The sequence below is a fragment of the Ptychodera flava genome, chromosome 2, assembly GCF_041260155.1.
Source record: "Ptychodera flava strain L36383 chromosome 2, AS_Pfla_20210202, whole genome shotgun sequence".
NCBI lineage: Eukaryota > Metazoa > Hemichordata > Enteropneusta > Ptychoderidae > Ptychodera > Ptychodera flava.
This window is the reverse complement of record NC_091929.1, coordinates 33,626,274-33,641,083: the sequence shown is the minus strand read 5'-3', so window position 1 is coordinate 33,641,083 and position 14,810 is coordinate 33,626,274. Positions and strand designations below refer to the sequence as shown.

Genomic DNA, 14,810 nt, shown 5'->3' with positions numbered 1-14,810 from the left:
TTGGGTAATCGATATAAATGTACTGGATTGAAATAGGTTGGTTATAAGCACATTTGTGTACAACAAATTAGATTTTGGGATTTCACCGAAAATGTTGAATGCAGTATTGTTGGGAAGTTTCTACACAACTCATTCAGACTATGCATTCATCATAAATTTAACGATGTAAAATGAGGCTCCAGGCTAAGTTTGTAAAATGTGACCCTCTCCCCTGGGCAAGTTTGTAAAATGTGACCCTCCCCTAATTCCTTCCCCCCCCCCCCCCCCCCCGCCATCATAATCACTGAAGGCTCCCTAAGAGAAGTTCCATATCGCCCTAATTAAAGACTCAGGCATACAAGCTGCAAACCTCTCCAAATAAATAGCGTAGTCGTGTGAACAAAATAGCGAACGTCCACGATGTTGGAAGTGCAACCGATCAGCGTAACCTACTGGTTCGAAAAGCAGCGTTTTAGGGTCTAGGACTTGCGGGGCACATCTCCGTCAGCGCCCGAGTCATTGCTTAAAAAGGACGTCCTCGTCCAAATAAGACTCCTCACTACATTCTTGATTTTTGTTGCAGTATGAGCCGAGGTCAAGCTGTTTTAAGTCCACCTTTGTGAACGTTTCCGTCTTTTTCTGGTTCGCTTTTGTGGCCCTCGCTTGCGTTTTCTACGGTACTGAGCGCATGCTGCGGCGTTGGTCTGCTAGACGCCAGCCTTGTTTGCCAATGCGTCGTACTGTACCCGAATTCCGTATGCCCAGTACATTTGCGTTTGAGACAGCGCAAGCGCACTAAGGCGCAAAGAACATATATAATCTCTGCATGCTTATCAAAGATATCGTGGTCGGTAATCCGTGACCGTTAAGACAAAAGGGAAATAATGGCACGCGATGTAGCTGATAGTTTCCCATTTTAGTAATATTTCAGGAATTTCCCGGTAAGATGTGACCCAACACTTTCCGCCAAAAGAAAGACTAGGTGTCAGGGGTTCGAAATTTGAAATAAAAAAATCTAAAATTGACCTTTGAACCATGAGTCACATCGTTAAATAAGCTTTGATCATTTGATCTCGTGCAGTTCCAACTGGCGAGCAGGGTTTGACGTTTCTGTTTATACCTTGGGTAAGACTTGGCATATGGTGATTGGTAAAATCTGGTATTGTAAAGCAGGCCAGAATCAAGAAAGTTTATATACCTCGGAATGAATGAAGATCGGGTGCTGGTCGTCCCTGTACGGGCCGTAATTTGTCTTCACTTACTCTTTTACGGATGTTTTCACTTCACGAGCGGTAAGTATGCCGTTGATTTTCATGGGAATCGATCGCTTAGTTACACAGGACGGTGTACGTTTGCCAAAAAGTAGGATGGACTACAGGTTTTATGTCAACTTGAACGTGACACTTCACGAAGGTTCCGGGTGACGTCATTCATAGGTTTGTCCATTTACATGTATTGTCAACCGGGTACGTCATCATGGCAACAGACTCATTCACAAATTTTGATGAAATTGAGTCGTTGCTTTAACGATCGACTTGGTAGCTTTGTGATGTGATTCGATCAACAATTGGAGATTGCGTATGCCATCCTGTCGATCGATTGATGCGATGCGATACATTTGTTTGTCTGTAAACGTTGAGGCAAACGCCAACGTAGATTCTTCGGGAAGACGTTCAGATAAAACTTGGTTTTGGAGTCTTGCCATTATTGTGATATTCACCTTTGTGGGAACTTGAACACGCTTTTTGTTTGTTCGATCATAACAAGCACATGTGGTACGTATGACCGTAATGTACTGAGAAATTCGTTGTTTTTAGAAGGGTTTTGGGCTTGCCAAATCGTGATACCCCACTTAGGTAACCTTTTGGACAAGGGAAATTGCTTTCTCTTATTACATATGTATCGCGATTCACTTGCACCGGAGCGCGCACGTGCCGTTATTATTTACATCGCAGCACAAATACATTATGTAGCAACTTTATGTTAACGGGTTAACGGGGTAACCTAGACGACTTTGTTTTGTTTGTTTTGTTTTGTTTACAAACAACTAGTATTAGTGTCAAGCGATTCTACTTCGCAAGAGAAAGGACCCTCCATAGACTTCTACGACAAAGATATTTGTACCACAGGGAGAAGAATATCCAAATACTGATCTGAAAGCTTGATTTTTTCAGCAGCAGCAGTGATTTTGTCTTCCCTCATGCTAGCTTCAGTCAGGCTCCTGTTTATTTGCAAAATAATAAATTAACTTAGTTACTTTGTTGTTTGCACGTCTACATATATGTGTTAAATTTAGAAAAATAAGTCTTTAGTAAAACAGAGATTGTTTTGAAGTGTTCTGAAGTGTGTCAATACTTCGAGTCCGAAGCACTTACACCCTCTCGTCTTGAATTCCTCTCATTTAGATGCATATTACTCACATTCCGTGAAACTTTATTGAATGCCCGAATGGATAAACCCTGCATGTTTATTTCGACTCAGTTTAGTTACCAAGGAAATTAATAACAGGGGAGAGAGGGGATCCCGAAGGAGAATTTAGTAAGATTTATTCATGGTTTGTTTTAAGCAAAAATGCACCTCGGGGACAGATATTTGGACACTCATTACAAAATTCTGCTGGTCCATCACTTGTTGGGACTCATTTTTTAAGCTTACAAAGTAACTAAAGTTTTCACCGGACATAGTTTTGTGAAAATCGAAACATTATTTTTCGCCATAGAGATAACATGGGGATAGCGGCCATTTTGAATTTTAAATATCGGCAAATATTTGATAATTTGTTTTCTAGTAGCAACATTTGCACTAATCAGTGTGACAAATTGATTTGTAGTTTTGATTTTCAAAGAGACTGGTTTAAAGAGTGCTTGAGGAAAGTTCGTGCAAAGTTTTAGACTTTCATTTCTAAGGCGCGATCTACATTAAGTTCATGGTCTCTCACTTCAAATTCAACAAGCGAGGAGGGAAGATGTATGCAATGAGCTAAGTGTAGTGAAGTTATATTAAGGCTGCAATTGCTGCGCATTGATATATTTTGCTGTAATTACACTTCTTTTCCTAGCCTTCAGTACACTCGCTACAGTTCGATACGTGGCGAGGGGGGAGTCTATAACAAGTTTGCACCTCGGGTCTTGCAGTGTATAGTCTCCTAAATAAAACATTATTTACTACCCACAGTTTCCTCTCTAATTTCCCTAATTGTAAGTCTTTGTGCTACATATTGCTTTTATTTGCAAAGAAACGCTTCCGAAGTAAAGCCTAGTTTCCACTTCTTTAGAGTATACTTTTAGGTGCAAAAGTCAGTATTATACCGGGAAAACATGTCTTGATAAGTATATTTTTTTATATTCTACAGGCGTCATGTCTAAATCTTTGTGTCACTCTCGTGTTGGTCAAAACGCTACTCTTCAATGTAGCAATTGCACTTACAGTGTGGAATACAAGATTGAAACCGTTCGTTGGGGTAGAGGGTTATCTGACTCCTTCGTTGGTCAGAAGTACCTGTCAGGCCGGGAGGAATACATGAACAAGGAAAAGTACCTTATCGAGGAAATATCATCGCTGACTATATTCGACTCTCACACCGAAGATTCAGATGTGTACGACTATCACGTAATTTTCCGTCTTGGGAAACAAAAAATAGTTTGCACCGGAAGTGTCGAATTGATTGTAGAAGGTAAGTTCGTTGGCAAAAGTCGCGACTGAAGACATGCTAAATACCATTTCTTTCTTGTAAGAAATCAGTGCACGTTACATCTCCAACCTGAGTGCAGATATTCCCGAAGGCTTTTCAAGCTGCTCTCTATGCAATTGGGGCCGCAAAATGGTAAATAATATTTCATCAATTTTGCAAAATCGTTACAAAACATGTTTTGAAGGCTGGTATATCGATTTTACTTATTTTCGACCTTGCCCTAAAATTTGGAGAGGATAGTAGATGCGCACGAACACCTTTTTGTACGAACAGCTTAGTTGGCGGCACCTGATGCACTGATCTTTAGGATTCCTAAGACTTTTAGAATTTACCTTAAATTAACGTAAGTTAAAACAAGTCTGTTCACTGCTCCAATTTGACATCACACGATAGGTCAGGTAATTTTCTTTTCTACTCATAAAGGGTTGCACGTAGACCCAAGACTTTTGACCTTGATTATACCATTGTATTCTGAGCTCAATACGAGCATTAGAGATTTCCGTCTTCGGAGTGTTTTTTTAACTTCCATGATGTGTATAACTTCAACTGTGGTAGACGACCAAGTTAATATTAACATGACGATTGCGAAGATAACTGGTTCCATGTAATTTTATAAGAAACTAGACATTGGGAGTAATTTAATGGAGTTTAACGTTTCAGACATTCCAGAATTTGAAACTAGCGGATTAAATATGTATAAATGCTCTTTGTTTTATTTGAAAAGATTTTGTAAATCTCTAGAATTGTAAAACTTACACGAACAATGTATGTTATATTGATACTTTTCTGTTTTGTCTGCATTTATCTCAATTTTTATGAGGCTGTTCCATGACTACATCGCTTGAAAGCATCACGAACAAAGCAAACCCACTGCACAATTTGCATGATTCTTTTATACCAGTATCCATGAACAGATAAAAACCCTATAATACTTACTGTATTAACATGGATTATTGCCTGTATTTTAGCTGAAGAGTGCATATACAGATGAATACAGTCAAGAATCCATTTTTTGTATTCAGCAAGCCTGTATTCATGTGGATTCATGTAAATTCACGTGTATTATACTATAATACAGGCAACTCATTAATGTGAATTTATCTGAATTATTGGGTTTTCATGCAATTCTTAATGATAGCACACATCCACTTCATAGATACTTTCATAAACTTCCATCTGGTCGCAGATATCGAGTGTCTAGAGCTAGGAGAATTTTTTACAAACATTCTTTCATACCGTCAGCAATATCTATTTTAAACAACACAGAATGAGTTGAACTCGATTTGTAGTTTTAATCACTTTTTTGTTCAAATTACTTTCATGTGCTGTTGATCAGCAGTGTCCTTGTAACTGTGTTTTTATATTGTGTACCATTTAACTTTTTGTATTTCATTTTATTGTGTGTATGTTACTACGAGTGATAGGAAGACGATTTTCCATTTTTATGACAATAAAGTTTTCCTAATTTTAATTATAATTCTAAATACGTGGCTGTATAGAAATAACCATAATTTAGTTTGCTACGTAGACTGATATTTGCTGTTTAATATGAATACGAATATATCACACGACTTTTGCATAAATATATTGACACTCAGATGAAGAGTTGCTGTCCTCTTTTGATTGAACATGTGAACGATGTTTGCTTAATTTACGTACAATGATTTTCCCTTACTGATTTCTGACTACTGCTACTGCAATTTATGACGATTTCACAACATCGATTTCTGACCTCGACTGTTGTTGTCCAGCCCGATTGTATTATTGTCGACCCGCAACTTACATGGACACTGGGATGAGTGATACCAAAGCTCTCATAATGCTATGTAGTTTATTGTATCCTTTTTTACTGACGATAAACTTAAATCAAAATTTCTTTCTTACAGTATGGAAGTGAAATATATTATTCTATACCGGCAATATAAGGAATAAATATAAGGAATACAAGGAATAAAGGCGCCACTTGTTCAGATCATGTTTGATTTGTTCAGATGATTAAAACTTGGACTGTGGCCGTAACAACAAAAATCACCCATTTTTCTCCAACAAGCAAAGGGGTGATATCACTAGGAACTTGGCAAACATTTGTTTTTGTATGTTACTATTGTAGCTTGTCGAAGTACTCGATCCTTGGATATCATCTATTCTTATCAGCTATTTTTCTTTGAATGCCTACTCAAATAAAAGACAGACATTTTGATTAGTAGTATACTAATGACATGACTAAGTAGAATTCTCCAAATTCCCATATTGTGAGCATATGAGCAAATGAAGTAATTGAAGTGTCACCCTTTTAGATCTCATGGTATTTGTACAATGATGGAACTTGGCTTGCGGCCATATTTACAAAAGTGTAACAACGACGCCGTTGCTCCAAATAAAGCAAGGAGGAAACAGTTGGTCTTTGTGCGACGTGGGTGTTGGTTTGGGTCAGTACAGAAAAGGGTACTATACTGGGACGTGTATTTTAACTTACATATCCGGTATTCCCTTAACATAATTTCCACTCCGACGTTCCCTGTAAATTGGTATTGTGAGAAATTATAATACCGTGCCCTGCACGCCTTAGTTTAAGACATTGACATTGCTCGTCATAAGCACGGATCAGCGTTTTACTATCCAGGGTGACTTTACACTAAAACGAACGGAGCGTGCATACACGTATTGTTCATACTTCATGATGTCCTGACTATTTAGAGCCAGTTATTTTTTTTATCAGTTTTGTCTTTTCCGAATGGAAAACAGCAGATCCATAATTTCCACATCTCCCTGATTTAGACATTGCGATGTGTGAACTTATGATGCTATGTAGTTTTACTGTATCTTTTGAAGTGACGGTAAGCTTATATCAGAAATTCATTCTTCACAACAATTTAAGGTGGTTTACTGTTCACACATTGACAATGCAAACCGCTTTACTCGACTGGCTGGCTTATATGCCTATATGAAAAGGAACTATAAATTGTCTACATTGGCAAAATAAGGAATATAAGTGCCACTTGCTTAAATCTTTCTAAATTTGTTCAAATGATCCGAACTTTGCCCTTGGCCGTCACAACGACATACGGAACCCCCAGTTCACCATCGAGCAAAGGGGTGACATTACGAGGCACTTGGCAAAGATTTGTTTTTGTGTGCGACTATGGCAACTTAATTATCTGGTCAAAGTACTCAATCCGAAGACATGACATTTTTTTATCAGTTATTTTGCTCTGCATGCCAACACAAATAGAAGAAAAACATTTTGAAAAGTAATAATATCAAAGACGTGATTGAAATTCCTTCTCCAAATTTCTATAATATGAGCAAATAAAAATTCGAGTTTCATAGTTCAACTTGACTTGTTGCCATACCAAGAGCAGTGTCACACTGGCGCTATTGTTCTCAATCATGCGAGGATTTGATATCAGCAAACATGTGATTCTTGTGTGGAGTGGGTGTAAATATGAGGTCAGAGATAGGCTACGGCTTTTAACTATATATACCACCAATGGAACTAATTTGGGATAATTGGATGGTGAAGTGATGTGGATTTAATATGCAAATATAATCTCATCTGCTTTTTTTACATTAAACAATTGTTTTTACGAGTTATTTGTAATATTGCAACATTCAGCTATAGGGCACCTCACACTCTTGAGAAATTTGAAAAATAGGAAAAACCAATTATCGCAAATTAGTTCCAATGGTGTTATATATATCCGGTACTCCCTTAACACGATTTCCACTCCGACGTTTCCATATAAATCCATGGTATTGTACCAATAACAATACCATGCTGTGTACGGCATTAGTGTAAGACACATTCATTTGAAGTCATGAGTAACACAAATCAGTGCTGGACTATCCGGAGGTACTCTTCACCGAAACGAACAGAGCGTACATACACGCATTGAATCTGAAGCGAACTATTTTGTTCAGTAGAGCAATAACAGCGGACCCATAATTACACATTTCCCTGATTTCAACAATGCAATGAGTGACCTTCAACATTTCCTACAGCTCTCATGATGCTATGTATAGTCAAGTGTATCTTTTTAATTGACGGTAAGCCTATGTCAAAAAATCAGTCTTCAAAAAAAACTTTGAGAGATAAATATACTATGTGTGTATACTTTGATACTGCATATCGTTTTACTCGACTGCTTGGTTAATATGTCTATTTTACAGTATGGAATTGAAGTGTAAATTGTTTGAATTTGCAAAATAAAGAATACAAGTGCCACTTTCTTAGATCCTGAGTGACTTTATACCGAGGCGAACAGAGAATGCATACATACATACATACATACATACATACATACAAAGATACATACATATACACACACACACATACATACATACATACATACATACATACATACATACATACATACATACATACATACATACATACATACAGACAGACAGACAGACAGACATACTTACATAACTACATTATTATATAATTACATAATTACATATTACATATTACATTATTAGATAATTACATACATACGTCGTTAATACTTAATGATGTCTTGACTATTTGAAGCCCATTGCTTTGTTCAATTTTAATAATTTTTAGAGGGTCGTCGCCTTGACAACTTGCCTTTGGTTTATTTGGCCTCTTGTACAAATAGAAAGGAAAGCCTTCGGGAAAACCTGAAAACGAGGAGATATAACCTCTCATCTCCTCTCCTTCAGAAAATTAATGCCATTGTATGCACTTTATTATTCTTGAGACACAATTTAATGTTATCTCTATTAATCAAATGTTATCTGTATTTAGCAATGACAGCCGTGGCAGAGTTGACGTGTCCACAAGACGCTTTTATAAAACATTATTCTATAACTGTCAAACTTTCCATTTGACAGTACTCTTTTACTTCTTTGCATTCATAACATAACAGCTGAATGCATAATATAGCCCTTGTGTTAATACACTGAATAGCTATTTTACGAAAACGCGTATCCTAATCCTAGAACAATAACACACAGAGCAGGCAATGGAATGGTAAAGCCTTGGCACCCCTTTTAAAATGTAAACTTGCAATAATATGCATAAACTGATGGCGAGGGATTTGGCAATGAAAGGAGACATGGCGGTAACTCTGTTCGTTTTTAAACCGTCCTCTTCTCGAAACATAATGTTTTCCAGATTCTATGTAACCCCAAATATTGGCGGCCATATTCTGTCGCTCACCTCAAGATATGTTTGTACAAGAAAGTTTAATCACATATTACTTTTAAAGTGTTACAAGCACAACAACCAAGCTAACCAACTCCTCAGGGCAAAACAATCTGACATAACTGTAGGTCTGGCGATCTATAATGAATATGTGAAGATATGTTGTAGACATTAGAGTTTTAAGTTTAAAAATCCAATATTTTATACATCTATTCACAGATAACGGTCACAAAAACAACATGCTACAGTTGGCCTTGGTACCAGAACGTGGAGCGCCTCTTTCTCATGCAGGTAAACACTTCTCACTTTGATTTCTGGATCTCTGTTGCTCACCTCAAGACATTATTTCTAGATTAACATTAAGTCATACATTACTTAAAAGTTACATAAGTGTAAATCCAAACTGACACTCCTCCCAAAGCAAAACTACCTATCATGACATTAGTTTAGAGATCGTGAAATTGTGGAGAGAGAGAGAGAAGTGGCAGATAGTGGAGCTCTAAGTTAAGCAATGTATTCATTGTTTTGATAAAGTTTTGTGCGATTTGTGATAAAGGGCATGTGTGTGCGGGTGCTTCATGAACTGTAACAGCGTGGAGGAGAGGAAGGCCGTAGTCAGAAAAAGTGTAACAACGTAGCTCGGTTATTCTTTTTTAAAGGTTGGGATTTATCCCAGCGGTTTTGATTGTGATGCGTGGGTGCCATACGTATAGTGAGTTCGAATCCGATGGAGAAATTACTGGATTTAAGAACTTTATTTGAACTTCTCTATTTACAGATTACGATCGCGTTGACAACATGCCACAAGTGGTCAAGGAATCCGATCCAGTACCGCTTTCTCAGACAGGTAAACGTTTACTGGGATTTGCGGATCAAAATTGTCAGGAGAAAACGTTAAGACCAGTGTCTTTAATTACATTTATGATGAATTGCTAATGTTTCGGAAATAAATTTTGTTCAAGTGCATTAACATGGCACGGTGTTTCCTTTGCAAATAGAGGGCTGCGGGTAAAATGTCGAAGTGCAAAAACATACGGAAATATGTTTGCACAAGAATGGATAGATTGGTGGCTAGTAGCTAGATAGCTAGCTGAATGCCTCGATTGATTGATTGACTGATTTACTGATTGATCGATTTTGATTCCTCGACATTAAGTCGTACTAAAGTTCCTAAAACATAGTTGAGTAAAACATATTATAAAATCAAAAAGAATAAAAATCGTCCATAAAGATATGAAATTGCACTTGATGAAAGAGCAAAATTGCGCTTAGAGTCAGAGAAATGCACAAACGTAGTCATCTCCCGTTAGTTTTTAAGTGAGCTAATTTACATTCGTAGAGGAACAGATAAAGTCGAGTGATGTTGTGATATTCTATAACACATTGCTGCTCGAAAAGTGGCTTATAACATACACGAACGTCTGATATAATTACACTGTGACGTCATGACATCTCAACGCTTCGTTTTAAATTTGCAGGAAGTTCTTCAAAGGAAACTTTAACCATCTCTCAAAAGTACGTCATCATAGGTGTCTCCGTTGGGATTTCTTTGTTGCTTGCAATAGCCATAATTGCGGTTATTCTCAAACGAAGAGGTAAAAAACGGGAAGACTTTGAGAAAGAAGGTGATTCTGATCAGGCGAATAATAACGCAACTGACAAATTCTTAAAAGAACATGACCGAAGGTGACCTGAGAGAAGACGATTCATATTTGGCAAATGTTTGGCAAATATTTCGCAAAAGATTGTCTCATTACAACGCTTCGCTTTTAGTTTGAAAGATACATGTCAATTTTGCTTTGAGTTTGTTGTATTGTAGTTTGATTTTTTCCTACATCTGTATGCTATAGCATTTAATCAACAGGCAAATGACAAAACATCTATATTGTCAAAATATTAGTTTCAATCACTGTGATGTACTTTCCAAAATCTTTGCTACGGCAGCAAATCACAGTTTATCGTAAAACTCAAAATTATGACTTCTGCTTATATGCCGTCTGTTTTTCAATAAAGGCTTATTTATGTGTTGTACATATGCTGGTATTCCGTCCATACAAGTTATCATTTGTCAAAATCATTATGCAAGTAGTACACAAAGTGTTGCGTTTATAGATAATAGTTTGTATATACCATAGGTAAAAGAATGAAATCGTAAAATAGCGTTCAACATGTAATAAAGAATGTTGTAAAAATACAGCTGTTGTTCTTTCTTTGACTCATGCAATGATTGTACGATAACTTTACAGTACTGGGATGATAACCGGCTTTCAAAATCTCAACAGGAACGTACTCTGGACGTAACCTATCACTACATGGCAACTTGAATTTAGATACTAGGTAGCGAAGTTCGGCAAAAAAAATATTGTTCTAGGTGACAAGTTTTTTCGTTGGCAAGATACAGTGGTTTGAAATTCAAAACAAACTATCGTCACTATGACTACAGCTGGCGGTCAAAAACATTTCAACTGCTATGTTGAACCTGCTGCAATTTGTTAATGGACAGAGTACTAGTATAGTCAATTTACAATGGTTATATTTAAACAGTAAACAGGTTGACGCTTCACAGTAATCAGGCGCGCACTAGTATGTTCAAAATACTAAACTATATCGCTACTATGACTACAGCTGGCTGTCAAAAACATTTCAACTGCTATGTTGAACCTGTTACAATTTGCTAACAGACAAAGTACTTATGTAGCCAGTCAATTGACAATGGTTTATATTTAAACAGTAGACAGGTTGACGATTCACAGCAATCAGGCTGCATATCTAACGTGTTTACGATCTGACTTGAAGCAACATCTAAAATGCCTGTGGTCCGACCGGATCTAGCAAAAGGTCAACGCGGCTGTGGTTCCCAGTCATGTTAACTAAAAGAATCCAAAGTCAAACAGCACTATGCACAAAATGGCAATCTCGTTCACGGTGGACTTTATGGAGGGGAGGGTAACTTAAGAACAAAATTTAGTCGAACCACCATCAGTAGTAACTTCAAAGCATTTTCTGATAATTTTTTAATCCGTAAAACGCAGTTTTGTTTTGTACTCAAAGCCATGTTGAATTAAGAATTTTGCTTTTCAAAAAAGGCTTTTTAATGTAATGTCCTATATTATTGTTGAGGACAAAATTTCCATCCAGACTAGCAAATAAGTGTCAAAATAAAGAAGTTGTGCAAATTAAATTATCCTTAGCTTGGCCGCACTTCGTATTTCTTCATAATGTAGGAAGTCGAATGAAAAAACTTCTGTTTTAAAAAGCAGTGATCAGCATGATAAGAATATAGATGTGGTTTAAAAGAACGCTTGACCTTTGACAAATTCAATGATAACGTCGCTGGGATGACAACTGGCTCCGAACAACTTGTGGGCGTACAGTGTCTTCCATGCAACTTAAGCTTCACTAGGACAGTTCAGCGATTGATAATTTACATTCAAATGAGCACTGTTTGTTAATAGACAAATTATTCATGTGTGGTCAAAATACCGTTTCTAAATTTAACCGAGTACCAAAAGATGACAAATCTTTATCAGCAGGCATTGATGGTTAACAAGTTTGTGAATTATCAGACCGCATTTCTACTGTATTTGTGATCGAACCATCTCTGCCGCTTCAAGGTTCACAGTCCAGCTGTCATCCATAACCATGAAAGAATCTGCAGTTAACACACGAGGCAATCTCCCCCCAAAATAGAGTTGAATAAACCGGCTAAACGATGGCGTGGTAAATTATCATCTGTCAAAGCCATACCAGACAGTTGTAACTTTGATGTGTCTGTCAATATTTTTGTTTTATCTGCAATTATGTAGTGTACGAGTTAATTTCGATCAAGGCTGGCGTTCAATTGTCAAAAATGATGATGCAAGTTGTGTTTAGATCTTTGTGTTTTGGTTAGTTGTACGCCCACCTTGTTATGTTGACGACAAATGTATGTTTCAATTTTGAATGTATGGCTTCAGGAAAGAGCAAAGAAATCGATGACAGACAAGGAGTCATTGTCAGTTGACAATTTTTTGTAGTGAAGATACAGTTGTTTGAATTTTGCACATTCAACAATAACATACATGTAACTAGGATTACAACTGGCTTTCAAGAACTCGTCCGCCGATCTCTCCATTTCCGTTTAATGTCTGCCCTATGCAACTGTAAATTTAATTAGGCTATTGATTTCATGAAGCAAACGACCTTAAACGAGTGCATTATTACCCTGCACGCAGAGGAATAATCAGTTTAAAAATATCAGAGATAAACGTAGACTAGATCAGTTTGTCAGAAGCCTAGAAACACGTTCTTGGTGTTCAGCACTAAGTTCAAGGACCAACTTTTATATCACCAGTAGCTCGCTAGGGGCGCCACGCAGTTATCAAGTCAACGATGTCATCATCATTGATCATGTCATCTTCTATATCAACAAAATAATGTTGACCTTCCTACGGTAACCTTCCATTGCTTATAAGTTGACAAGGTAGTTGTGTAGTCAAGACACCATGGTTATATTTAACAGATAACACATTGACAATTCACCATAAGCAGGTCGGTGTAGATATGACATGCTTGGTCCAACTTCATTGTACACAAAACCGGCAATCTTGTTCAGAATAGGAGCTCAGACAGCAGGCTAGACTGTAGTGTGACAAATGATTAAAAATTACATTATGATAATCAGTCAAAGCTTTATGGGTTGAAGTGTAATTGCAAATGTTTTTGTATTGCGTACATATTGATTTCATTTATAGATATTCGGAGACCAATGGAACATAAAAACGTAGCTCCAGGGAAAGTTTGAACACGACACATTAAAACGATAATGTTACTAGGGTTACGACGCATAAGCGGGAAGAGTAATAAGTATTGCAATCTCTCCTGTTCAGCTTTCGATTATATAACAGGAATCGACGATCGACAAAGTGCCATCATTTTAGCTGACAGACTTACGTTGTAGACAAGATACAGTGGTTTGTACATCAAAAGAGTAAAAGAAAACGAGGCTAGGACTATAACTGCAAAACATTTATCGGGTGAGCAAAGAATTTAAGTCTGGATAATGTCCAGCTTTACATCAATATAAGGAATCGACGATTGATGATGACCCTCCTTTGTTCATCAGTCGACAGTGTGTCGGTATATACAAGATACCTTAGTTACTGTTAATAGAGATGGCATGTATCATAAGTCGGCAATAGTAACATGTCTGTGGTCTGACCGGATTTTTCAAAAGTCAACACAGCTGTGGCTCTCCGTCTTTTCGACGAAAACAATCCAAAGTCAAACAACACCACCCACAAAACGACAATCTTGTTCACAATGGACTTTATGGAGCGGAGGGGAACTTAAGAACAAAATTTTAACGAACCTCCATCAGTTGTAACTTCCATGCATTTTCTGATATTTTTGTTTCGACTGTAAAACGCAGTTTTTTGTTGTTCTCAAAGCCATGTTGAATTAAGCAATTTGCTTATCAATAAAGTAATGTATTATATTATTGTTGAGTTCAAAATTTCTTTCCAGACTAGCAAATATGTGTCAAAATTATATTTAAAGTTGTAAAAAGTACGTAATCTTTAGCTTGGTCGCACTTTGTATTGTGACATGATGTAGGAAGTTGAATGTAAAAATCGTTTTACAAAACAATAAAAAACATGCATGATAAGAATAATCATTAACGCCCGACCTTTGACACGTTGAATGATAACGTCGCTAAGAGGACAACTGTCTTCGAAAATTCCGTGGGTTTACAATGCCTTTAATGCAACTGTAGATTCAATAGAACAATTCAGTGATTGATAATTGTCGTTCAAATGAGCACTGTTCATCAAAAGACAAATTGTTAATGTGGTCAAGGTACCTATGCTAAATTTAACCGACTGACAAAAACAAATCAATATCAGAGGGCGTCGATTGTTAGCAAGTTTGTGGTCTGGAGACTGGACCTGTGTGGTACAAGAATGAGGAAAATGTCATATAAAAATAAAC

General features: G+C 37.1%; 1 protein-coding gene across 1 annotated transcript; it reads left to right on the top strand.

The window, feature by feature from the left end:
• Positions 1 to 1,065: 1,065 nt before the first annotated feature.
• LOC139119464 (uncharacterized) lies at positions 1,066 to 10,919 on the top strand. Its single transcript, XM_070683292.1, has 5 exons — positions 1,066 to 1,271; positions 3,332 to 3,652; positions 9,060 to 9,131; positions 9,619 to 9,687; positions 10,319 to 10,919. The coding sequence occupies exons 1-5, from the start codon at positions 1,184 to 1,186 to the stop codon at positions 10,528 to 10,530; spliced, it is 762 nt and encodes a 253-aa protein (XP_070539393.1). The 5' UTR covers positions 1,066 to 1,183; the 3' UTR covers positions 10,531 to 10,919.
• The last annotated feature ends 3,891 nt before the right edge of the window (positions 10,920 to 14,810 follow it).